At 55.3% G+C, this 24,494-nt stretch overlaps 2 protein-coding genes across 2 annotated transcripts; both read left to right on the top strand.

Moving 5' to 3' along the window:
- Nucleotides 1–288: 288 nt before the first annotated feature.
- LOC113836551 (collagen alpha-1(I) chain-like) lies at nt 289–2,063 on the top strand. Its single transcript, XM_027424094.1, has 3 exons — nt 289–300; nt 699–974; nt 1,050–2,063. The coding sequence occupies exons 1-3, from the start codon at nt 289–291 to the stop codon at nt 2,061–2,063; spliced, it is 1,302 nt and encodes a 433-aa protein (XP_027279895.1).
- Nucleotides 1,028–17,352, top strand: Tbkbp1 (TBK1 binding protein 1). The gene is given in 11 exon segments (XM_027424176.2): nt 1,028–1,155; nt 2,919–3,172; nt 3,479–3,601; nt 3,827–3,931; nt 4,923–5,103; nt 5,728–5,906; nt 6,012–6,073; nt 13,974–14,092; nt 14,230–14,352; nt 14,355–14,944; nt 15,849–17,352. Coding segments are annotated over 10 exon segments (1,836 nt in total). The 5' UTR covers nt 1,028–1,155; nt 2,919–2,947; the 3' UTR covers nt 15,978–17,352.
- The last annotated feature ends 7,142 nt before the right edge of the window (nt 17,353–24,494 follow it).

Below are 24,494 nucleotides of genomic sequence, written 5' to 3'. Positions count from 1 at the left end.
AGCTGGGCTCAGGTTCCTGGGAGTCTTCCTAGCTAAATACTGACCCCACCAAAAGCCCCTTCCCTAGTCTTTGCCCTGCCTGCAGAGTTTGCATCTAAGTCGCCCATAAGGCAAGGGCCCTCAGCTTTCCTCTGGCGATCTCCCAGCAGCAGTCAGGCTGGCTCTGCCTCTGTCCACGGTTCTTAATCCACCAGGGAACAAAAATGACTCATTAACATCTCCCAGGCATTCTCAGGGCACCTTGGCGTCTGATCCTTATTCTTTCCCCATTAGGGTGGCCTGTCGGGAATGATCTCCAGTGTAAGTCAGAGGTGAAGTAACTTGCCCAAGGTCACACAGTGGGAATGTGGCAAAAAAGACTCGTCTTCTGCCTGGCAGTTTGGCAGATGCTCAAATCTTTGTGCAAAGAGTGAGATGTGATGTTTCTACATCTCTCTGGCCTCTGGGAGCGTCTGTAATGAGGGTGGGAGGGCTGTCCGTGTTCCCAAATGAGCATATCATCTCTTTAGTTCACTCTCACTTTCAAAGTTAGATTTAACTCTAATGTCTCTGTGTTCAAGTGGATAGATCAAATCCATGCCCCCACCTCCTAGAGCGAAGAGTAGTCTGGTGATCTTTCTTCTCCAAAGACCAATAAAGAAATAAGCAAAAATATTTCCCCCCAAATAAACAGCTCTACTTCTTCGCAAAATGTGCAGCCCCAAGTCCAGCCCGAGGCGCCCCAGCACACAGTCCGCAGACACTGCGCCGGCCGGCGGGGAGGGGAGGCCGCGCGGCGGGGAGCGGGTGGGCGCCAGGCGCGCTGCCAGCCTTCGCCCGGTCGCACCGCGGGGGCCGCCGCCCCTCGCCACGTGGTGGTGGCAGCCGCGGGGTCCCGGGCACCGGCCCAGCTGGAGAGACCCGGAGCAGCCGGGGAGGAGGAGGCGGAGGAGACGCGCGGCGGCGGCGGCGGCGGCGGAGGAGGAGCGGGGCGGGCGAGCGGGAGGGAAGGAGGGGGCCGGGAGGGGAGGGAGGGGAGGGGGTGGGGAGAGACCCGGCGGCGGCGGCAGGGCGCGGAGCGGCGCGCGGTGCCAGGGGGTGGGGCGCCGGGGCTGGTCAGGGGAGGGAGCCGGCGGAGGGGTGCGCTGCGACTGCGAGCAGGAGCCCGCGGCAGCCGTGAGTGCGGGCCGGCCGGGGAGGGAGGGAGGGGGAGAGGGAGGGGAGGGGCGCGGCGGGCGCGGGGCGGCTGGGGGCGCGGGAGGCCGGGGCCCGGGGCGCAGGCGCGGGGGGGGGCGCTTCGCCCGGGAGCAGAGCGAGGAGGGGTCCGGAGCCGCCGCCCGCAGCCTACGGCCCGCCGCCCGCCCGCCCGCTCAGTAGCGCGCCCCGGGCCCGGCCCGGCCGCGGTGGGGGAGGGGGAGGGGGCTGCGCGGTCTCGGCCCCCGAGACGGGAGGGCCGGCAATTTCTGTCCGCCGATCCCGAGGGGTTCGGAGAGCAGCTCTTTAAGGGGCCGCGGGAGGGGCCTGGTCGCTCCCCGCACCCCCTCCCCGGTCGCCTGCGCGGGCGCTCCGCGCGCGGCCCCAGGATGCGGAGGCAGGCAGCTTGGGGCTCCCGGCAGGGGTGTGTGGGGACACGCAGTCCTCGAGTGGGGGGTGGCCCGAGGTCGCGGGCGGGGGTCGAGGGGGTGTGTGATGAGCGCCGGCGGAGTAGGGGGAGGGGATGGAGTGGGCAAGAGAGGGTTAAAGGTGGGGCCAGCCCTACAAACAAGCGCACATGCTCCTTACTCAGACCTGCCACACGCGTCTGTCTCTCCGGCCCTTGGCCGAGCCTGGGGGAGGGGGCTGGGGCCTGCACTGTCGGAACTCGCGCCTCCGGGCCGAGCCCCCTGGCCGAGGCGCACACACGCTCCAGCGCGCGCACACACCTCGGACATTCCCATAGTGCCTCACGTGACACTCGGCCCGAACGTGCCCACCCAGCCCACACGCTCACGCACGCGTGCTCACACGCGCGCACACTGCCCCTGGCCGCTTCCGAACTCCGCGCTGCTGACCCCCGTCCTCCGCCCCGCCAAGGCGCTCATTGACGGCGGCACACCTACACTCATTCACAGACACACACTCCCCCCCACATGCCAGCCACAGCCACAGCCACACATTCATAAACAGGGCCGGGAGAAGTACACGCGCACCCCCTCGCTGCCTACTCGTTTGGGAGCCCTGAGTCATTCCTGCCCCCTCCCAGGGCTCCCCATTTCCCTAAGGGCAGGCACAGTGGGACAGGCTGGAGTCTCCTTTAGTGGTCCTCATTCCCCGAGGCCCCCTGGCCCAGTTTGCTGCCTCTGACACTCGGCCAAGGACTTCCTGTAGGTCCCAGGTCAGGGGCCGCCTGCGCCTGGATGGTTGCCACAGCCCCGGTGCAGTTAGGGAGGCACTTCCTTTTCCTGAACTCTGGGATCCTGCGGGAGGAAGTTGGGCGGGGGCCGCGGAGGCCAGGCTGACTGGTGGGACTGGCCTTCCTTAGGAGCAGGCGACAGAGGCCTGGGATGGCGGCTGTCGAGGTATTTGGGAAACCGGAGGTCTGGGGAGGAGATGAAGCTAAGCAGTCCAGGCAGGTTCTGGGCTGTGCCAGTGCTGGGACAGCAGGCCCCATCCACAGGTCTCTCTGGGTTCTGGAAGGAGCCCTTCCCTGCCACTGTAGCTTCCTTGATCCTGTTTATCAGTTGTCCCCCGAGTCAACTCTTGAGGTCCATCTGGGGCCATTTCCTACCCCTACAAGCAGTGACAGCAGAGGACGGATGCCACCTGCTGAGGGAGAGGGTGGTATGGGGGATCTGGTCTCCCAGCTGAAGCTCTGCAGCTACCACAGGGTCCTCAGACCAGCATGGGGAGTGGGGGACAAGCGCCAGGCAGTCCTCTTCATGCTGTTCCTGCTCTCTCAGGAGGCCCAGTGTGGGCTGAAGCTCTTACCATGGAGTCCATGTTTGAAGATGACATCAGCATCCTGACCCAAGAAGCTTTGGGTCCCAGTGAGGTGTGGCTGGATGGTCCTGGAGACTCCTCTCTTGGAGGCGACATGTGTTCTGCCTCCCACTTTGCTCTCATCACGGCCTATGGAGATATCAAGGAGCGGTTAGGGGGTCTGGAGAGAGAGAATGCCACCCTCCGCCGTCGCCTCAAAGTCTATGAGATCAAGGTCAGAACCTGGATGGGATGGGCAGTTGTGTAGTAATGTTGCAAGGGTGGGAGGGTGCCCAAGAGACCCCAAGGATCCACAGAAGTCGTTAGAAGTGTAGGCTCATCCTTGAAGAAGTGGTTACCTATGTGGGTGTGTGGGTGCCACTGCTCCCGCAGAGGATGGGGGTGGGGAGAGTTCACCTTTGGAGTGGTGGGTCCCTTTGGAGAGGGCAGGGATAGAAGTCTCTGAAGCAGGTTGTAGGGTTGGGGCACAGAGTGGTCATTGGGTGGGGGCCAGGCTTCTCTGAGGGCTGCCCTTCCACAGTACCCGCTGATCACTGATTTTGGAGAGGAGCATGGCTTCCCTTTGTGTGAAATCAAGGATGGCTCCCTGCTGGAGCTAGAGAAGGTCAGTCTGCAGCAGCGGTTCAACCAGTTCCAACATGAGGTAAGTCCTTGGTCTGAGCTTCCCAGCCAGCCCAGTTCCTTAAGCTTCCTGCCTCCATCTGTTCCTGATGCCAGTCACCTCGCCTGGTCCCCATCATGGCCTTGGATTAGAGGTGGCCACTGCCCTCCCTGAAGCAGCTTCAGCTCTCCCTATTCTATTGGGAATGGGGTTGGGGAGGTTCGTGGAGCCCCTCTGACCCTGGCACACCTCTCCGGGCCTACCCAGTTGCAGAAGAATAAGGAGCAGGAAGAACAGCTCGGGGAGATGATCCAGGCTTACGAGAAACTCTGTGTGGAGAAAAACGACTTGGAGACAGAGCTGGGGGAGATGGTGAGGCCCGGAGAGTGGGGGTGAGGTATTCGTGTACCTGATAGTGTGTGATTCTGTGTGAGTATTCCAGCCCTATGATTGTGTGTGGCCCTGCATGTCACACACGCCATGCTTGTGTGCATACCACCCGTGTCCATGTGTATCTATCTGTGAATGCCTGCTTTGCTTTTTGAGTGACACAGTGTCATCCAGGTCATGGGTGACTCTGTCCTCTTGGCTATGCAGTGACCCTGTAGGAAACCTGCAGTACTGTGCTTGGGGGCGGGGCAGGGGTGACAGGAGAGTTGTCCAGAACTCTAGCGGTAGATCTTACCATGAGTGTGATGAGAGTTAGCAGTGGCCATTTGTGTGAGTGTGTGGGCAGATGGCAGGATCAGGAGACAAGGTCTCTGTCAACTCCTCACTGTGACCTTGGTCAAATTATTTAGCTTCCATCCCTCATCTGAAAAGCAGGGTAAATGGTAACCATCTCACTGAGCTGCTGTGAGGGTAATGGGACATTTGTGTAAAACCATTTTCCTTTTATAGTCAGAAACGCTTGTGAGGCACTTGCTGCATGCCAGGCACTGTTCTTATCCTCTACGCACACTTACTCATTTTAGCTCTCACAACAATCAAAAGAGGTAGGCGTGATACTGCTATCCCCATTTTGTACATGAGGTAGACGAAGCCCAGAAGTGGTTTAAGTCATTTATGCAAATGGAAGTTATGTTCCTGAGGGGGTGGGGTGGCTGGACCTAGAGCTGAATGTTTGTATAAATGTCCCTGTGTGATAATGACAGAAGAGGACTGACTCTGACCTTGCCAGCAACAGTAGCCAGAAACATCTGCATTGCAGGTGCTGGGAGAGGAGGCCACACACCTGTGGCCACTTGGAGTGAGTGAGGAACACTCCAGCAGGCTCTATTCCAGCCTGGGGGACTCTTGGGTCTGGGAGTTCATGGGGCTCCCTGCCCTGTGTAGACGCTGAGCCCTCTGTCTTTCCCTGCAGCGGGCCCTGGTGGAGACCCACTTGCGGCAGATCTGTGGTTTGGAGCAGCAGCTGCAGCAACAGCAAGGCCTCCGGGATGCAGCCTTCCCAAGCCTGAGCCCCCCACCTGCCCCCGCCACACCCTGTCCTGACCTGGACCTGCACTATCTGGCTTTGAGAGGGGGACCTGCTTTGGGTCATGGTAACTCCCATCTTAGTATCACTGGGCACCTCTGGCTTGCCTAAAGTCTCAGCACATTTGTTTGTTTGTTTGAGGTCTTACTATATAGCCCTAGTTGGTCTGGAATTTACTGTGTACACCAGGCTATCCTGGGACTTGGAATGATACTCCTCATTCTGGCTCCTTCCAATATCTTAAAGTTGTTCAAAATTATTCCATACTCCTCTCCAACTGTTCTTTCACCTCAACCACCCTTTTTTACAAATTCTCCCACTGACATCCTTTTGCTATTCAGATCATACAATTCTTAGGGTATGCCAGCAGAGGGCGTACCCACGCAGAGTCCCCTGAGGCTGTGATTACAAGAGGCCCCTGAGGATGCTCCAGACTTCTGGTTCTAGCCTGAGCTACCTTCCAGAGGCCATCTTATCTCCCCACCACCCTGTGGCCTACAGGAGGATAGAATCTGCATCTGGCCCATCCTTATTTCCCTTGTAATAGCATCTCTCATCCTTGGGTGTTTGACTTTCTGGCCCCTCTCGGCACCGAGGGCTGAGTTCTTACTCTACCTGTTTCACTTCGTGTGGATCTGGGAGTCAGTGGAGGCAGCTAGAGCCTACCTGACATTGTCTTGTCTCCTGACAGCAGGTTGGCCTGGCCCTACTAGCGTAAGTGTAAGCGAGCTGGAGCGGAGGCAGCTGGAAGAAGCCCTGGAGGCTGCGCAGGGGGAGGCTCGGGGGGCTCAGCTGCGGGAAGAGCAACTCCAGGCTGAATGTGAGAGGCTACAGGGAGAGCTGAAGCAGCTGCAGGAGACCCGGGCCCAGGTAAAGGTGACTTTGGAGCTGCCTTAGATGTGCAGAGTGTAGAATTGCAGAGGCGGGGCGAGGAGAGAGGGGAGGCCGGGCTCTGACCTTTACTTTTCTCCTCAGGATCTGGCCTCCAACCAGTCGGAATGTGACATGGCTTGGGTAAAGAGAGTTGGGGATGATCAGTAAGTCACATCTGTAACCCTTGCCCTCTTAACCCCATGTGCTTTCCATCTGCCCACATTATTTGAGTGACCTCTCTTCCTAGGTTAGTGGTGTGGTGTCTGGGTTGCTTACACTCTGCCCCGTTACAGGAAGCAGGGAGGGGGCTCTGGAGTATTCAGGTTCTGGGACCGGGCTGGGGATGCACTCGGTGGCTTGTTCTGTGTTCCCTGGTGTGTTTTATGTACCAGAAACAAGATTTAGAGGCTGAGTACATCCACTCTACCTTGTGAGGAGGGAGACAGCATCCCTCGTTTAGGATTTGTCCTGCCTTGTCTGTTTATTGAGAGGGAGGAGTCCTTGAGTAGAGTAGAATCCCGGAGGAGACAGGGCCTAGAAAGTAGGGAAGAAGCTGTGTGTGGCTGGAGGGGGCGTGACAGTGGGGTCTTGGGATGCACTGGGCAGCAAGGGTGGTGAGCAGCAACAGTGGCCTTGGCATCTTTCACAGCTGTCCTGGTCTTATCCTCACCCACTTCTTCTTTTTTAAAAAAAAATTATTTATTTAACTTTTATTTGATTTTATGTGCATTGGCGTCAGATCCCCTAGAACTGGAGTTATAGACAGTTGTGAGCTACCATGTGGGTGCTGGGAATTGAACCCGGGTTCATCTGGAAGAGCAAGCAGTGCTCTTAACTACTAAGCTATCTCTCCAGCCCCCCTCACCCACTTCTAGAAACACTGCTTAAACCTCCTTTTGCTTAATTCCTCTCTGGGGAGATGAGGCTAATGGTAGAAGCTTTACACATTCCTTACCAGGGAAGACTGAGGCCCGAGAGGGGCAGGAATTAACCTTCCCTCACAGGGCATACCCAGTTCCCAGGATCCCAGGGATCCTTCCTCTCAACAGGTTTCCTTGGCATCCTACCCACTTCTGGCCAGCTAGGGGTACCCTTTGCTTCCTTTCCCACCCTGGGGTGAGGGCTTGGGTGGAGCTGTGATAGCCGAGAGGGTGAGAACCTAGTTTGTGGGGCTGATGGGTGGGAGACCCCTCCCTCAGCTGGGCGTCTGTGGAGGATGGGAGGGAGCTTTGCGGAAAGGGTCCGCCCTAGCTTGTGGCTGGGTCTCTGGGACCATGGTAGCCCATATGTTCAGACTGGAGCACACACATACAGTAGGTCCTTGCTGAGCGCCAGAGGTCCTCTTAGGGGTCGGTGAATCCAACCCTTCTTATTGTGAAAGTTCCTGCACTTAGTGGCGACTTCGGCAGGGCTGGATCACAGAACTCTTCCTGAGCTGGGGACAGGCCTTGCTTTCCTGACTTTCCCTTTGCCCCTCTGGACCCTGGGCTCCTCTCCTGGGCTCAAGAGTCAGCCTTTGAGGATGTGAGGAGGAGGTGAGGTAAAACATGGGAAGTGCAGAGAGAGTGGTGGACCCTCCAGGGGTCAGGGCCCCATCTCAGGTGTTTTTGGAGGCTGTATCATCCATATTGCTTGTTCTGGCCAAACCAGCCACTTCCTTGCCAACCCAAGGGAGCTGGCTGAGGAAATTCTCCCAAAGTGCAGTGGGCTCCTCCAAGACCTGTTTGTGGCTTGTACAGGCCTCCTGGATCTCTGTCAGCCAGGCAGGCCCTGCCTGCTCTTTCCTTTCCTTTAGTCAAAATGCTTCTAGACAGCCCCAGTGTGGCAGGATCAATTCTCAGAGGAAGTCCTTATTCCCCTGGTAGTTTTATTTTCTTATAAACTCAGCCTTTTTGGTATTGGCAATTCCCTGGGGCTCTCTCCCATCTTCCACCTAAGGGTGGCTCAGACTCTCTTTTCAGCTCCAGGATCAGCAACTCCCTCTTCTATCTACTTCTGCTGAGTCCATATCAAGTGGGAATTTTATTTATGGGCTTTCCTGGGAATGAAATACTGGCACTAAATTATCTGGGGGAAGAGGGCAGTTCCTGAGTCCACTTCCTCTAGGAATTAATCTCATCTTGAAAGGTGCCTTCAGTCTCACTTGTTCGCTGGGGCAGCCAAATTGATCTCAGGGATCCTCCATTAAAATATCTCCCTTACACCCATCTTGGCTGAATGGACTCCATCCTGGTGCTATCTGTGCCTAGGAGCAGGCCTTGGAGGCTGCAGTCCCTTGTTCTTAGCTCCTGGCCCACAAACTCTAACCACTCATGATTCACAGCAAGCAGGACTGACATCAGACCAGACAGATCAGGCTGCTATTCTTCAGGTCTGACCCATGGGTGGACTCTTTTGGATAGCTTGCTTCCTGAAGGTGGTCATAGCTTGGGAGGGGCCAAATGGCCCTAGAGGGAGAGCAATGAAGAGAGAAGAGGTTGGAGGAGGCAGTGGAGTTCTCTGAGCTTGTAAGAATGATCAGAAAGTTAAGGACCTAGGAAGGTTCCAGCCAAGGTGACATGTGCAGGAACCCCAGAGACCCCTCCCCTGGCCTGTGGATTCCTGGGTGGGATTGTTTGAAAGTATGACCAGTGCTGGGGACTAGAGAAATTTGAGAGTCACTGCCTGAGGGAGAGAAGACTCCAAGCAGATAGAGGCTCTGGAAGGCAGATGGGGTCTTATTAGTGAGGGGGCCCAGTAAAAAGAGGGAGAAACCATAAATTATAGGCCTTTCTTTTTTCCTAGTGTGGGGGGCTCAGGGTTGCAACCTGGGACCTTTTCCGCCCACCCCTCCCACCCCCTCTCTCCACCCACAAGCCTCTGCGTGGGCTGTGGTTAGTGGTGGGGAAGTGTGAACTCAGAAGAGAGAGGATGGAAACTCTGCACAGAGGTCAAGGGCAGTGTGGGGTGGGTCAGGACGGAAGTCGGAGACCCCCATGTACTCTGAGCCTAGCCTCCTGCCCCCAGAACCAGCAGGCCCAGGGCCTCCTCCTTCAGGGTTCTCACCCTCCCTACTTCCTTTCCTTTTAGTCTCCTTCAGCTTGATACCCAGAGCGCAAAGGATTAACCCCTGAGCACTTGCAGCTGCAGGGCACCCGGAGGGTGGGCATGGCTCTGCTGGTCTGAGGGATTGCAGGTTTTGAAGGCATTTCCAGCTTTGTGCCCAGAGCTGGGCCCAGAGCTGAGAGCTGCTCTTGTCATCATTCTCCCATAGAAGACAGGAGCACCGTCCCCTCTCTCATCACCAAGTGGTTTTTGTTGTTGTTTGTCTGAATTTTGGTTTGGTTCTTGCTTTTTAAGATGGAGCACGTCGCCCAGGCTGCCTTGAACTTACTATGTAGCCACGGATGACCTTAAAGTCCTGTTCTCCTGCTTCTACCTCCCATGTGCAAACATTACAGCATGTATTACCAGCTTAGTTTTTTTGTTTGTTTAGTTGGTTGGTTTTTCTTTTCTAGACAGGGTCATACTATGTATCTCTGACTGTCCTGGAGCTCACTATGTAGACCAGGCTAGACTAGAACTCACAGAGATCTGCTTGCCTCTGCATCCTGAGTGCTATGTAGCCCTAGCTGTCCTTTGACTTATGGTGGTCCTCCTGCCTCTCCTTCCCAAGTGCTAGGATTATAGACTTGAGCCTGCACATCCAGCATACTAAATAAATCTTAAGTCAGAATCTTAAAACAAAACGCCCAAGCCCCAAAGTGGGCTTTCTCATGTCCACATCACTGTCATAAACATGAGGCATTAAGACGATCAGGAACAAGGGAAGGGCAGTTCAGGCGGGTCCTAGCAAGCAGAGCCTCACTGTTTGCCTACTCAGGTGGTTGGTTCTGTAGGTAGGAGGCCTTTTATAAGAGGGTGACCATGTGATTTGTTGACCAAATTGCATCACTTTTGAAAGTGAAAGGGGACACTATTAATTATGCAACTAGTGTGAGCAGGGACAGGCCTGGGCAAACAAGGGCCCCTGGTTCCTATCCAACTGTGAGCTGCTCAATCCCCTGTGTTTAGGGAAGCTTCTGGACACACAGCCATCTGGTTCTGCCTGGTAGAGGCTGCCATGAAGAGCTCAGGTCTGGGGACCACAAGTCATAGCTGGTCGAGGAGCATGAAGGGCTCAAGGCTCCGGAAAGGAAGTGGTGGAGCACTGGCTTGTTGCAAAGCGACTTCCTCCTCCGCCAGCCCGCAACCTCAAGTCCGCTCCACGGCCTGATGCCTGTGGTCCCCTCCCTGAGGGTCTGGCAGGCGGGAAGACTGATGCTGGGTGTGCCTGTGGGTGGGTGGAAAGTTTGGCCCCTAAATTCCCCTGCTGGGTGGGGTGGCTGGGGCACCTTGGGGCAGCCAGGGGTAAGGATGGAAGGGCTGGGAATGCTGGGTTTCTGATTTTCTCCTGGGTCTACATCAGATGACAGTCCTGTTCTGACCACAGGACAGCTATAGTCCTTTTCTCTCCCTAGCCCTTACCCCTAATCCTGATCCCCAACTGTGTCCATAATCATAGCCACAGAGGAACTACCAGCCCCTTGTCTATCCCAGTTTTCATCCTAACTTGAAGCCAGTCTCCAAGTCTGGCTGGCCTGAGTCCTGACTTCTCCCTGCACTGATACAAAGGGGCTAGGGTTGGGGGATGTTTTTGTGGCTCCCAAGCTCCTTTAAGGCAGAGAGAGGCTTTGGAGAGGAAGCTCAGGTCTTTGACTTTCCTGGATTGCAGTTGCTTTATTAGTGACAGTGAAGACAGTTGCTTCCAGGAGGGACTGGTGGGAAGGAGGAATGAAAGGCCAAGTCAAGGAAGAGTAGAAGCCCTCTTGCCTGCCTGCCTGCTCTTCCCATTTGTACTCCGGCTTCTCTAAAGACGCCAACCTAGTGGGCTGAGGTGCTGAGAGCAAGTGTTGAATCACTGCTCTGCGCCACCGCTGCTACACAACCTCAAACTAGCTCCTAATCACTCTGCTCTTCCACCCCCTTGTATGTCTGTCACCCTCTTCTTTCTTCCCAGGGTTGGAGTGGTTCTCTGAACTCCTGGGCTGCCTCCAAGATCCTCAGCCTCTTCCTCCTCCTCCTTCTCTTCTACGTTCCCACCATATTTTCTCCCACCTTCTTGAGGTGTGGGTGGTATATGTGTAATGCTTAGGAGCTGGGACTTTGGAATCTTGGAGGCTGGTGCTCTTCTCCCAGCCTTAGGACATGGCTGGGTGGCTTTACCTCTGTGGACCCATCTTCTTACTAGTGAGGTTGATTGGCATAGGGTAGTCATGAAGATAAATGAAGTTACGATCAGCATTTGTAACTGCCTGGGCCAGTATGTACTGCTGCTCATATGGTCTGTTCTTCCTCAAGTCATGATGGTGGAAAAACCTCTCAGGTGTGGCCAGGAAGTCAGGAAGCAGTGTGTATTTAGATGCATGTGTGAGGCTCTGGGTTGTGTTGTCAAGTTGAGTTTTTTTTTTTTTTTCCACTGAATTGGCAGTGTTTTCAGTGAGTCATTTTGATGCTGAGCATGTGTGTGCGGAGAGAGAAGCCCAGAGAAAGGGCATGTCCCTTAGGACTGTGAGATGGCAGGAGGAGGTCAGAGCTTCTCATTCTGTCCAGGGTCTCAGAGGTGTTTGTGAGGGTGGCCTGGTGCTCTTGGAAGACCGTATCAGTTTGCTCCAGGGCCCCAGTGTCAGCTTGGAAAGGGGCTGAGCACACTGAGGTAAGGGCTTCTTCTTTCCATTTCTTGAAGTGCCATCTTTTTCACCCCAAGGAGAGTGCCAGGCACTGGGCTGTGGAAACTAGGGTGGCTCCTGACTATGAGAGAGCCAGCAGGGGAGAAAGGGACCTGGGGGACTGAATGTGACAGGTGAGATCTCCCAGGCAGAGTGTGAAAGAGACGACCTGTATCTGTCGCCTGAGATACAGCAGGCAATGTGGATGAGGAAAGCAACTGTGCTCAGTGGACGGAGGTGACACTCCATAACTGCACTGTCCAGAGTGCCCCCTGGCTCACACTGCTCAGCAGACAGCATGATCCTGTTCCCCAGGGACCCCCATCTGACTAGGAGCACACAGCTCCTGCTCTCAGATTGCTTTCAGTCTAAAAGCAGAAGCTTCCCTGGAGGGCCCCTGGTTTGCTGTGGGACACGCCAGGACTTCCCAGTCTCATAGGAAGATGCCATTTCTTCCCACCAACTTGTGGGATGAAGGAGGTGGAGCAGAGACTGCATTTCACAGACATGTGGCCTGAGATATGATGGAATGGTGGCCATGGAGCCTGAGTCAGGTTTCCCTGGACAACTCCTGTCTTGGAAGATAGGTGGTGAGGCCTGGTTTTCCCTAAGAAGTGGGCTTAGCTTCCAGATGCCTTATTATAATTGGGCTAAAAGTAGTTTTACTCTGTGACCCCCCTATTGGTAAGAGTGGCAGCCCATGAGCCAGAGTGGGGAGCACAGTCATTATCTGTTCTCTGCAGCCCCAGCTTGACGCCTCTGCTCTCCTGACAGGCACACTCCCTGCTTCACACCTTGGCTTCACATATCCCCAGCCACCTGCCCTTACTGGTCTGGAGCTCCTCTAGGAGCTCTCACCCTGGAAGGAGATTGACCCTGAACAGCGTCTGTTACTTCCCTAAAGTCCCAGCTGCTGAAATCCCAGAGTCCCTTCTGGTACTGTAGAGGTGGGAGAGCTAAGGAAAGTCAAGCCCTTGCCTTCAGGGCTCTCAGGCCTGCCCAAGCCCTGGATGCAGGTGTGGGCAGGTCCAAAGGCTATCGTGGAGCTCCTGTGAGATCAGAATCACTCCTGGGGTAAGGCAGCAGATCACAGGGAGAAAGAGGAGCAGTGCTGGGGTGATAACTTCCATGGTTGTGTTTGGGGGTGACCAGGAGGAAGGAAGGGGTCCTTTGATAAGCTCCATGAGAGTGGGTGTTGAAGAGGCCTAATTTTCAGGAAGTGAACAAGAAAAAAGAACTGGATAGAAGCCATTTCTGAACCTAGTAACCAGCCTTGAACAAAGAGCTGAGACTAGAAATACAATGATATAGTTCCCAATTAAAGCCCACAGCAAGGCAGCCTTTGAGAAATGCTCAGTCTGGGTGCCATGCCCTGCAGGTGGGCAGTGCCCGGCAGCTGCTCAGAGGTATATGGAAAGGGCAGGGCAGATGTGTACAGTGAGATCCTGAGAGGTATGAGGCTAGTAGCATAAAGGAAGCTTTTAGGTAGTGACCAGAGCGGTGGGCCTGGAATGGGGCCAACTTGGAGGGGCGCTAATCCACCTCTGCCTGCCAGGAGCGGGGTGTTTCCTAAGGAATAGCTTCATCACAGCCTGTGCAGAATTGGTGGCTAGTGTTTTCAAGCTTCAGGATGTTTTTTTATGGGTTCCCCTCCCCCAGGACGCAGATCGTCTGTTTATGGTACTGGATATTGGGTATTACAATTTTGGGATTGTGGCCAGTATTGAACCCAGAATCTCACACTTGCTAGGCAAGTGTTCTACCAGAGTTACATTTTGCTTTATATTTTGAGACAGGATCTCACCAAGCTAACCCTGAACCTGTTCTGTATCCCAGGCAGTCAGTGCTTCAGCTGCTGCATCAGCTTCCTGCACAGCAGGGATTGTGGCCTTGTCACCAGGAGCCTGTGCTAGTATGCACTCTGAGAAAATGTGCGCTGTAACTTCAGTATGTGGCCTTCTTAGGGACCTATTCTGTCGTGGCAGCAGTTTCTGCACCAATTAGGGAAACATTCATACCACCTGTGTGAGCTACAGTCAACCCCCAAAATGGGATTCAGGGACCTCCTTGGAATCTCTCTATTCCACATCCTTGCCCTAGGCGGGGAACCTCTGCTCCAGTGTGGGGAACGGTCTCTGGAAGCAGGGGGAGGCTCCCCAGAAGAGGTGGCTGTTGAGGTGGACCTTAAAGGCAGAGAGAGAGGATCCCTACAGCTGGGGTAGGTGCGAAAGATGCAAGGCAGAGCGGGTTCTTTTCTATGGCTGGGGCAGAAGAACCACATCCCTTTTCTTCCCCACCCCTTGCCCTCTGACCTCAGGGTGAACTTGGCGCTGGCGTACACAGAACTGACAGAAGAGCTGGGTCGGCTTCGGGAGTTGAGTTCCCTGCAGGGGAGGATCTTGAGGACTTTGCTGCAGGAACAGGCCCGGAACGCAGGTGAGACTACCAGAGCCGGGCAGGCCCCCAGTGTGGGGAGCAGGGGCACTGGGCCCGGGAGCCACCTCCAGCTCCCTGGGTGGGCATTGTCCCCGCAAGTCCCCGGCTGACACTCCATCCGGCTTTCTCTTTCCCAGGCCAAAGGCACTCGCCGCTGTCGCAGCGCCACTCCCCGGCCCCCGCGTGCCCCTCGCCCTCCCCACCTGCCCGACCGCCGCCCTGTGCCCCGTGCCAGTCCCCCGCCGCGCAGCGCCGCTCGCCGTGCCCCCGTGCCCTTCGCCCCAGCAGCGCCGCTCGCCCGCCTCGCCCTCCTGCCCGTCGCCGGTCCCACAGCGCCGCTCGCCGGTGCCGCCATCGTGCCAGTCACCCAGCCCGCAGCGCCGCTCTCCGGTGCCACCCAGCTGCCCGGCCCCGCAGCCCCGGCCGCCACCGCCGCCCGGGGAGAGGACGCTGGCGGAGCGTGCCTACGCCAAGCCGCCCAGCCACCACGCCAAGGCCGGTTTCCAGGGCCGCCGCAGCTACTCGGAGCTAGCGGAGGGCGCGGCCTATGCCGGTGCCTCCCCCGCCTGGCTGCAGGCCGAGGCCGCCACGCTCCCCAAGCCCCGCGCCTACGGCGAGCTGTACGGCCCAGGCAGGCCGCTCAGCCCGCGCCGCGCCTTCGAGGGCATCCGCCTGCGCTTTGAGAAGCAGCCGTCGGAGGAAGAGGAGTGGGCCATGCCCGCCAGCCCGCCCAGTCCCGAAGCGGGCACCATCCGCTGCGCATCATTCTGTGCGGGCTTCCCCATCCCGGAGTCCCCTGCAGCCAACGCCTATGCCCACGCCGAACACGCACAGTCCTGGCCATCCATCAACGTGAGTAGTGTGCTGCTTCGCTTAGCCTGGGCTCCTTGAGGTGCCCAGAGCCTGCCCCCGCTCTGGAGTCCCATCCTGTTGCTTATCTCACACATGGTAGGCGGGGCGACCCGCAGCAAACACACCCTAGCTTAGTATAGGCCTTCCTCCCCTCTCCCTCGGTTTCCAGTTGGTAGGAACAAGCCCTCACCCCCATATTAAAAGTATGGTCCTCAAAATGACAGTCCTAGCTTTGATTCCGACCCCCCTGCTTAGTGTCTGAAAGACCGAATTCAAATTCTATCAGTTTCAGCAGCAGCAAAATGAAGATGGTGACGCTGTCACAGTAGGAGTTTTTAGGAGGCAATAACCCTAAAGCAGTGCTTGGGATGTGTGGCTCAATCATACTATTGTGTAGGATGTTGAAATGGGGCAGAACGTGGACCCACACAGGGCCAGGCCTTCCTATCAAGTTCCCCACTCCACACCTCAGATCCTGGGCTCTTTTCTGTCTGCCTTGCATGATTATAACCCGTTTCAGGGCTCCATCATTTTACTGAAATAATGAGTTTACTGAAAGGGCCAAAATATATTCCAAAGCCAGACAGGAAATGATTTTGAGGTTGTACATTGTTTGCCGTTGTCCAGTGCTTTCTGGAGGCATGTCAAGGTCTTGGTTTCCCTCACTACTGGTGTGCCCCAGCTAACTGAACAGTGGGTCTCATACACACTTTCGAAGACCTATGCCCTGGGCAAAGTACTAGGTGTTGGGCTGCTGGCTGTAGTGTGTGTTGAGAATGGTGCTGGAGAAAGGGTAGCCAGACCCCTTCTGCATGCCATAGGCCTCCCTCCCTGTTGTGGATCCTGGGAGACAGCAGGCTGGGATATGAGGCAGATTCTAAGTGGTTTCATTCTCTTCCTGCAGCTACTGATGGAGACGGTGGGCTCTGACATCCGCAGTTGCCCCCTCTGCCAACTGGGTTTCCCTGTTGGGTACCCAGATGATGCCCTCATCAAACACATTGACTCCCACCTGGAGAACAGCAAGATCTAGGGCACCTCTCCCCCAACTGGCTGTTTCTCTGCTCTCTCATCACCCCCCAGACACTCACTTTGAATGCTGCATGAATCTCGTGGGGGCCCTGTCCCTTGCGGTCCCCAGATACCTCCACTAGCTACCGAGTCAATGTGTGTGCCATCTTCCCTGGTCCAGGCACCACTCAGCTCTGGCTCTTTCCTGGAGGTTGACCAAGGCCTCTCCATTTTCCTGGTTTCCTCTGGGGAGTGGGGATCTGGTCTGGGATGGGGAGGACATACCCTCCACCTCTCTCTCTCTCTCTCTCTCTCTCTCTCTGCCTTTCTGTTTTTCAACGAGGTTGGATCCAAGAGGAAGTCTAGTGCTTAGGGGAGGGAGAGGAAGAGGGGTCAAGAGCTCTGGGAGTCCCTTCCTAAATGTCCATATTTCCTGGGCAATGTTCTTCCAGGGAAGACCTCTTGAGAGGGTCTCAGAGCCTGCCCTGCACACTGATGCCAGCCCTCTGTCTCAAGCCCAGCCAACCTGTGGCTCATGGTATTGGGGAAGGAGCATCTTGTTTCTTAGTGGTCTCTGCAGGCCAGCTCTGTTCTCCCTCTCTGCCTGCCCTAGGGAACAGGGAAGGTGGCAGAGGGGTGGGAGGACCCTGCAGGCCTTGGATGATCCCCCCCCAAAAGGGGCTGGGACTCCTGGGCCATCACCCTCAGTCCAGGGGACTGTCTGCCAGCCTCACAGGCCTGGGCCCTTCCAGAGTCCCTGGCACTAAGGTGCAGATCATCAAGGCAGATGCCTCCGTGCTCCCCCACTGCAGCTCCTGACACCATAGGTGCCCTGGAGCCCGGTGTGACTCAGCCTGTGTTTGCTGGGTGGGTGTCATCAGCCCCTCCCTCCCAGGCCAGAACCTGAGAATGGGCCCAGGGTGCTGTGGAGATAAACTTCAAAAGAGCTAATCCCCTTCTCATACCCACCCACCCAACCCTATATTCCCTCTGTGAAATCTACCTCAGAGTCGTCCCCTCAGAAAGACAGGGGAGCGGGAGGCTGGGGCCCCAGGCTGAGGTGGGAGCCTCCTGAGGGAGCCTGCTGCCCGCTATGAATCCACCCCTCACTTTGAGCCTCCCTGGGGCCTTGGCCAGCTGGTGGCAGTGAAAAACCACTGTCCATCGAATGTGCCATTCTGATCCAAATCTTCCAGGCCCTCTCCCCACACCCCTCCTTCCTCTGTGCAGGGGGTGAGGGGTGTGTCAGCAGGGAAGGGGCCAAGGACTCCAGAGATGCATTGGTGTACCCTGAGTGTTCCCCAGGGAGGGGACATGGAGAAGGGGGCTGAAGAGGGGAAAGAGGGCTCTGTGCTCTCTGAACAAGTTGAAAGTCCAAATAAAACTTACCTGTTCCATCTGCGCTCAGCCCGTGCTTCCATGGGTGGGAGGGGCCTTGACCCTCACTTGGGAGGCCTTGGGAACTGTCTTGGGAACCATAGCCACTGTGGAGCTGGTACTAGCAAGTGTGCATGGCCCATGTTCTGTGATTCTGTTGATCATACTGGCTGCAGGTCACAAATGGCTTATGTCTTCATTGGAACAGGTTTGAAGGAGCCACCCAGCCCTGTCAGGTGCAAGGGCTCTTGAATTTTTCTCCTCAACACATCTGGCGGTTCTGGAGCTCCAGGGCCATTTTCATTGATCAGTTGCCCTTGTTTTTCTCAGACATCTCAGAATGCCAGGAGCCAGGCTGGGACATCACAGAGGAAGATAACCTAAATCCCATGTCTTTGTGGGTCTAAGACTAGGAAAGGGCCAGGCTTCAGGCTCAACTGCTACCTCAAACACCCCAAACTTGGGAGGTTAGAGCTGGGTCATGAACTTTTGCCCCAGCCTTGGCTGTGCCCTCTGAAGAAAAAAGAAAAACATGAGTCTGAGTTTTTCATTCATTGACTCTGATTGTCTTTCATTTCCATAAGATTTCCCCCCCAATGGTCACTTAAAAGCAGAAGAGCAGACTTGGGGAGGGCTATGGGTGTGGCTTAGTGGTAGGACTCTTGTCCAGCATGCACAAAGGCTCTGGTTTGAATCCCTGGTACTGGAAAGAAAATACAGATGTAGGGTATGGTGGTGCATACCTTTAGTTCCAACACTCAGGAGGCAGAGGTAGACTGAGTTCAAGGCCAGCCTGGTCTGCAGAGTAAGTTCCAGGACAGTGAGGACTACAAGAGAAACCCTGTCTCAAAAAAGCAACAGCAACGAGAGCGAGGAGGAGGAGGAGGAGGAGGAAAAGGAGGAGGAGGAGGAGGAGGAGGAGGAGGAAGAAGAAGAAGAAGAAGAAGAAGAAGAAGAAGAAGAAGAAGAAGAAGAAGAAGAAAGAGGGCCTTTGTTGATCAGTGGTTGAGGTTTGGCTCTAGAACATGGCAGCTGTCCCTCCACACACATGCTACAGCCAGCAAGGGCCAGCCTCTTCAACTACCATCTGCAGTCAAGACCTTTGTGAGTGCCAGGAAAGGTAGACCACCCTGCAGATGTGCCTCACAGCCCTGAGAGAGAAGATTCTAGAACATCTGATATTTGAGTGCTTAGTGGCGCCTGTGGCTCCGGATGCACTGGCTAGTGTGACAGAGACTAAGGGATGCTGTGGGGCCCGGAAGGCCAGGGAAGCCTGGAGAAGAGAGGCAGAGGCAGGCCTGAGAGTGAGCTGGCACAGGGCACAGGCAGACCCAGTAACCTAAATGAGGGAACCCAGGTATCCTGTCTGGACTTGCCCCTGTCACCAGGGTGAAGAGAGCATGGGGACATAGGGAGCAGACTCTGGCAGCTTGTCTCCCTGATTTCTAGGGACTCGGGAAAGGCTCGGGTACAGGGCAGAATGTTGCTGGGGGCTGGACGAGAAGGTGGGGGAGGGAGGCCGTGTGCCTCCATCTAGGTCCCCTCCATAGCCACAGACGTCCATCTGACTCTCCTGAAAGGAGGGAGAGCTAGGGAACCTGCAGCCCTCATCCCTCCACCTCTGCAGCAGGACTGCGAGCACACCAGAGGGCAGCAGGAGGGGGGCTGAGAATTGCAGGGTTCAGGGAGCAAGGAGTTGCCATGACAAGGCTCCAGGAAACAAAGTGGAAGATTGGAACAACTTTCACTTGAAGAGGTAGCGGCGAGACCCCTGAGGGGCTAGAAGACATTCCTGTGGACCGCTTGCGGTTCCCAGCACAGATCCAAAGAGCACGTGTAGGGCTGAGGGTGAGGACTCAGCAGAGACCAAGTCAGCCAGGGCATGTCTCTGTCCATCATTCTCTCCAGTTCTGCCCTGCCCTGCAGGATTTCCCCACCTGGAGGTCCCAGGTCATGCAGACCTTGCCTCTGTCCTAGGTCCATGTAGGCTGTGTCAGGTGATGGGGGGGAGGGGGGACTCTTTGTAAAACCTGTGGCCTCTGTTGAGGAGGAGCTGCTTGACAATAAAAGGAGGGGTGGGGTGTGTGGAGGAGTGAGCCATGTTAATGAGAAACACCTCACCCAGCTGATTAGGGCTGCTGAAGACAGGGAGTGGGGTTTTCACTCCATGAAGTCTTTATAAGGGGGAGGGGCGGCAGGCCAGTCTCGCCTTCAACAAGAATATAAACAGCAACTTTGGCCACCACAGAAAGAACTGAGATCACAAAAGAGAATGAAGCATTAAAAGTAAAGAGGGGGTCCTCAATGGGAGAAGCAGGGTGTGTGACTAGCCAAGGCCAAGAGACACCACTGGTACTCTTCTGTTCTTCCTCTACTTCTACTCCTGTGACCTGGAGATTCTCAGTGGTCCACAGAGCTCCCCCCCTCCCCCAACTCCTGTCATCCACAGGGTCCCATGGGATCTCATTCCATCTGCAAGGTATTCTGCTGGCCCTGCCTGGGAGCAGCCTGGGAGGGAAGCTCTGGTTTGAGGTCCTGGTCTGTAGCACTCACCAGAATCTATGCAGTTGCCAGGACACAACTCTATGTTCATGGCCTGAGGCCTGGTGGGACTCACTCTGCGCCTGCCCTGTCCTCTGAGGATGCAGCTTCAACCTGCAGCTTTGGCCACTCCCCCTGCCACTTTGGCCAAGGGCAGAACTACTAGGTACTTTTTTCAAAGATGTTCCAGGCTACTGTGTTAGTGTGGGCATAGGGGAGGCAGGGAGGAGCTGGGGGACAGGATGGGTGTCACCAGCACCTCCAGCACCTCCTCATTTGCATTGCCACTGACACCCTTCTTGACCAAGAAAATGGAGCCAGAAATAACAAGGGGGGGGAGTGGTTCCCTTGGGGGGATGACTTTGAGGGGGCTCTTTCCCTGCCTCCAACTCTCCCACGGTGCTGGGGACAGGAGGTCAGCCTCACAGCTGGCCTGGGGGAGAGGAAGTTCACCCACTGTTGCTCATCCACCCTCGGACTAAGCAGACACCCCATCCCAGCCTCTCGCTGCTCTCAACTCCACACACCCCAGCTCTACTCCACATCCCTACCCTGTGAGCCCTGTCTCTGAACCCCTCTTGCTACTGTGAAGTCCTACAGCTGGCAAGTGGCCCCTGTCCATATTCCCCAGTCTGTGGCCTGCCTTCCCCAGTCAGACCCAACCTTGCCCTGAGCCTGACTTTCCCATTGTCCATGAGCAACACAAGAGTCCTCTTTTCCACACAGAAAACAGTCCACCAATATCGGCAGAGTGTATGGTTAAAATCTATGGCGGGAGATAAATCAGAGCCCAATGTAGACTCCCAGCCATTCAGGCCCAGAGTTCTGATGGAGAATATCTTTATTTAAATAAGATCTCCACATATCCAGCTTTGCCTTCATGAGCTCCTGTTGGCCTTGAACGTGGTAGGAAGAACTCTACCATTGAGTTGCCATCCCAGCCAGCCAGTTTTCTTTCCTTGACCTAAAGATTGTGGCTTAAACCCTCACCAACACCTTTGATGTCCAAATTGTGAGCATTAAATTTACTTCTCCAAAGGGGCAGCTACAGTGGGGGGCGGTGCACAGGAGACAGTGGGGGTGGGGGGATAGGCCTCTTCCTGGCAAGAGGTCCTGGGCCCTGGGAGGGTGAGAAGAGGAAGGTACAGGGAGAGCAGAAGGGCTGGGCAGGGAAACCAGGTCGTGAGAGACAGCAGGGAGAGCTGTGAACGCACTGTGGAAAGGAGTGAACAATGAACTGAGAACTCCCTTCACTCCCCCCTCCCAAAGATGCTATTTTGGGGGAGAGAATATATGCAGTGCAGGGGCAGTGGGGGAGGTTGCCAGCTTCCCCAGGGGTCAGCCAGCTGCTTGCTGCTTTTACTCTCCTAACCATCTTCCTTAGCCTTGGTGCCTTCTATCACCTCTTTCTCCCTAGTTCCTGAGTGCAATATGGAGGAATGAGCCAGGAGGCCTGGAACTGGCCTTTGATCACCTCCCTTGAAGGTCCCTGTGGCCTTTGACAGAAGTAAACATTTCTCTTGTCATTGCATCCTTGGTTGAAAATGCAGAGGGTACTGTGGAAGGGAGATAGAGCATAGTTCACCACGCTGGGCTCCCTGATGCCTTCCTTAGGCACCCTGGATCCCTATTCCCTCTTAGCATCAAAGGTACATAGGCCTTGGGTGGGTATTGAGGGAAGCCTGTGTCTAGAAAGCCCCAGCCATGTCTGGGGAAGCTAATCTTGCTCCTTGGCCTCCAGGGGGCTAGATGGAGTGTGCCATCAAGCAGAGCCACTGCTTGGCACAAAGGGGAAATTCTTGCACCCCAGCCCAGCTCTCAAGGGCCCTGACTCATTCTGGGATGAAAGCTCTAATGCCCTGTGGGTTTCTGTGGTGGCTTGGGGCAAAAGGAGGAAAAGGCAAGTAGATAGAGAGTGACTGGAAATGAGTGGAGATTTTTGTTTTCATTTTGGAAACCTGGTTATTTGTCTTCCCCAAAGGTATGGATTCACCTGAAGAAGGTTGCCTGGGGTGGGAAGAAAGCCCACCTCCTAACTCAGCACCAGTTGTAATAGAAGGAACTTTAGGAAGAACAACGGCATGCAGCATCCAGAAGGATGCTAGCCCTCACCCTGGATGGCCCACAGTGTCTCCCTTCCTCCTTGAAAGGCTGAGGAGTTTGGCCTGGCACCTGCACAATAGAAGACAGAGAAAGAGTTGAGTTGGGCACCATGAGCCACAAAGGGCAGGCAGTCTGAAGGCTCTAGACAGGAGGGACAAACAGGGATGTCCCCCAAGCCATACCACAAGTAAGGGACTTAAGTTAGAAGGCATAGGACCAGAAGACCTCCTGCCATCTCAGGTCCTCCCATGCTGGGTTCTTGTCTTCAGGCCTTTCCTCTTCCGGCTTCACATACTAGGAGGGGTGGGGCAGAAAGCAGCAGCCCTGGGTGAAGTGAAGGAGACAGGCTCCTTGGAGTGCCTGGAGAAGGAGGTCTGCAGGATGGCGTGGCAACTAGACTTCCAATGATGGGATGATGGAGCCAGTGGCCCAGGAGAGGAGCTGAAGGGCTCATTTGCCAAGGCTCCTGCTCGAAGCCCACTGAGGGATAAGCACTCTCCTCCCCCTTCCTGGAGCCCTTGACCGTGGGTGTGACAGAAGCCTTCTCTCCTTCCCCCACAGATAGCAACTGTGGATGGGAGGTGGGGGGAGGAGGAGATGGTGTGAAGGAGATAGCTTTCCCCAGCCCCCAGCGTGGGTGAGGGGCAAGAGGGAGGATAGTGACCTGCTCTTGCCTTTGTGTCCTTGTCCTGAACACGTGCTGCTCCGATTCAGAGCACCCCTTGCCTGCCTCAGGACCCCACTGCCTCCTGGATGCAGAGACCCAGGTGTGTGCAGCACCCCAGGAGTTCTTTGAGCTCAGAAAGTGTGAAAGTCCTCTCTGTCCTTGTCCCTCATTGTGGGTACAAATGGGTCTCCTCCCCTTGATGGCCAGGTAGATGCTCTAGAGTCATCCGGAAATACCCTGAACAGACCCAGTGTTACACACACACACACACACACACACACACACACACACACACACACACACCACTCCTACCTATCAGCTTTCCAGGACAACCACATGTAAGACACGTTTCCTTCAGTGCAGGTGGCATACACCCAGTCTCACCCCAACAGATCACAGTACCACAGGGGTATGTCTCAAGTGTTACAGGGACATCAGAAATAGAGCACACCGACACATATATGGCACTCCTGGGTTTGGGGCTGACCCCATCACCCAGTGATGTGCTGATAAACATTTGGCAACCAGCTCTCCATTTGCTCAATGACTCAGACAGTGGGAAGAGTCACACATACGGGTTCTTGCTCTGTGTGAGAGCCACCACTCTAGTATCCTTAGTAGGGAATCACATGACTAAGGGAGATGGGAGCCCCTGAGAGGGCTGAACCTGGGTAGCAATCACTCAGGAGGTCACTTTTCCTGGGGGTTGGAGGTACCCCCTCCCAGGCTTCACTCATACCTACCTCTGTGTACTTCACTTCCCTACCCCGTTTCTTCTTCTTCTTAGGCCGTGAGGGATAGCCGGCATTCACACATACCTCTCTTACCTTGCTTCCTCCTACTGTGGCCCAAGTTACCAGTGAACACAGGCTGCCTTCCATAGAGAAGGGCACGGGGTGCTGTTTGTTATTACAACTCCATGCCTGGGCTGCATCTACCTTTTTATTAATTAATTAATTAATTAATTATGTATACACAGGCCAGATCTCATTATGGATGCTTGTGAGCCACCATGTGGAACTGAACTCAGGACCTCTGGAAGAGTCGCCAGTGCTCTTAACGGCTGAGCCATCTCTCCAGCCCCTGCGTCTTCTTCTTAAGCATCTTCTCCCTTGTCTCTTCTTTTAGGTCATGAGGCCAAATGTGTGGCTTGCCCTGGAAGCCAAGGGCAGGGGAGAGAAACTGCATTTTGCAGAAAGGCTCTGCATTCTGGAAGACTGGGGTCATGTCTCGGGGCCTCCATCCGTAGCATGGAGATAGGAAGAAACTGGACTAGGTGGTTTCAGTCATTTTCCGGAGCTGACATATCGGCATTCTGTATTTCTAGATTCTTCTAAACTCTACTCTGTGTGAAGTTTTCTGAGAAGTCATTTCCATCGCGTTCGCTACAGGTCATACAGAGGTCACAAAGGTGGCTTGGGGAAGTGGATGATTCCTAAGGTGGCAGGAGAGGTTCAAAGGAGAAAGAGAAGGGAGTGGAAATGAGTCGACTTGGAAGAAAAGAAGACAAAAGGAGGAAAGGGGAAAGGGGAAAGGGGAAAGGGAAAAGAGGGAAAGGGAAAGAAAGCAGAGAGAGGAAGGGGGAGCAAGGAGGAGGGGAAATGAAAATGGGAAAGGAAAAGAAAAAAGGAGAGGCCAGGGGTGTTGGCAAAGAGCTGTCCCTGCATTCAGAAAGCAGTTACCAGAGGTGTGGGGGATGGGAGGGGGGAGCTCTTAGCTGTTGCGGCCCATCCTGTCTGTGTGATCTTAAGCTGGAGACAGTCTTAGTTACTGTGCCTCATCTGCACTGTTGCCACCAGGTGACTTGGTCTGGGACACAGCCCACTCCTCTGTCCAGGGCCAAGGCTTCGC

Source organism: Cricetulus griseus, chromosome 7 (genome assembly GCF_003668045.3).
Source record: "Cricetulus griseus strain 17A/GY chromosome 7, alternate assembly CriGri-PICRH-1.0, whole genome shotgun sequence".
NCBI lineage: Eukaryota > Metazoa > Chordata > Mammalia > Rodentia > Cricetidae > Cricetulus > Cricetulus griseus.
Note: the sequence above shows the minus strand (reverse complement) of the source record. Positions and strands in the feature narration are given on the sequence as shown.

Coding starts and splice junctions, on each gene's coding strand:
- LOC113836551 (XM_027424094.1), top strand. Junction 975..1,049: donor GCGGAGGAGGAGCGGGGCGG/GCGAGCGGGAGG, acceptor CGGCGGCGGCAG/GGCGCGGAGCGGCGCGCGGT.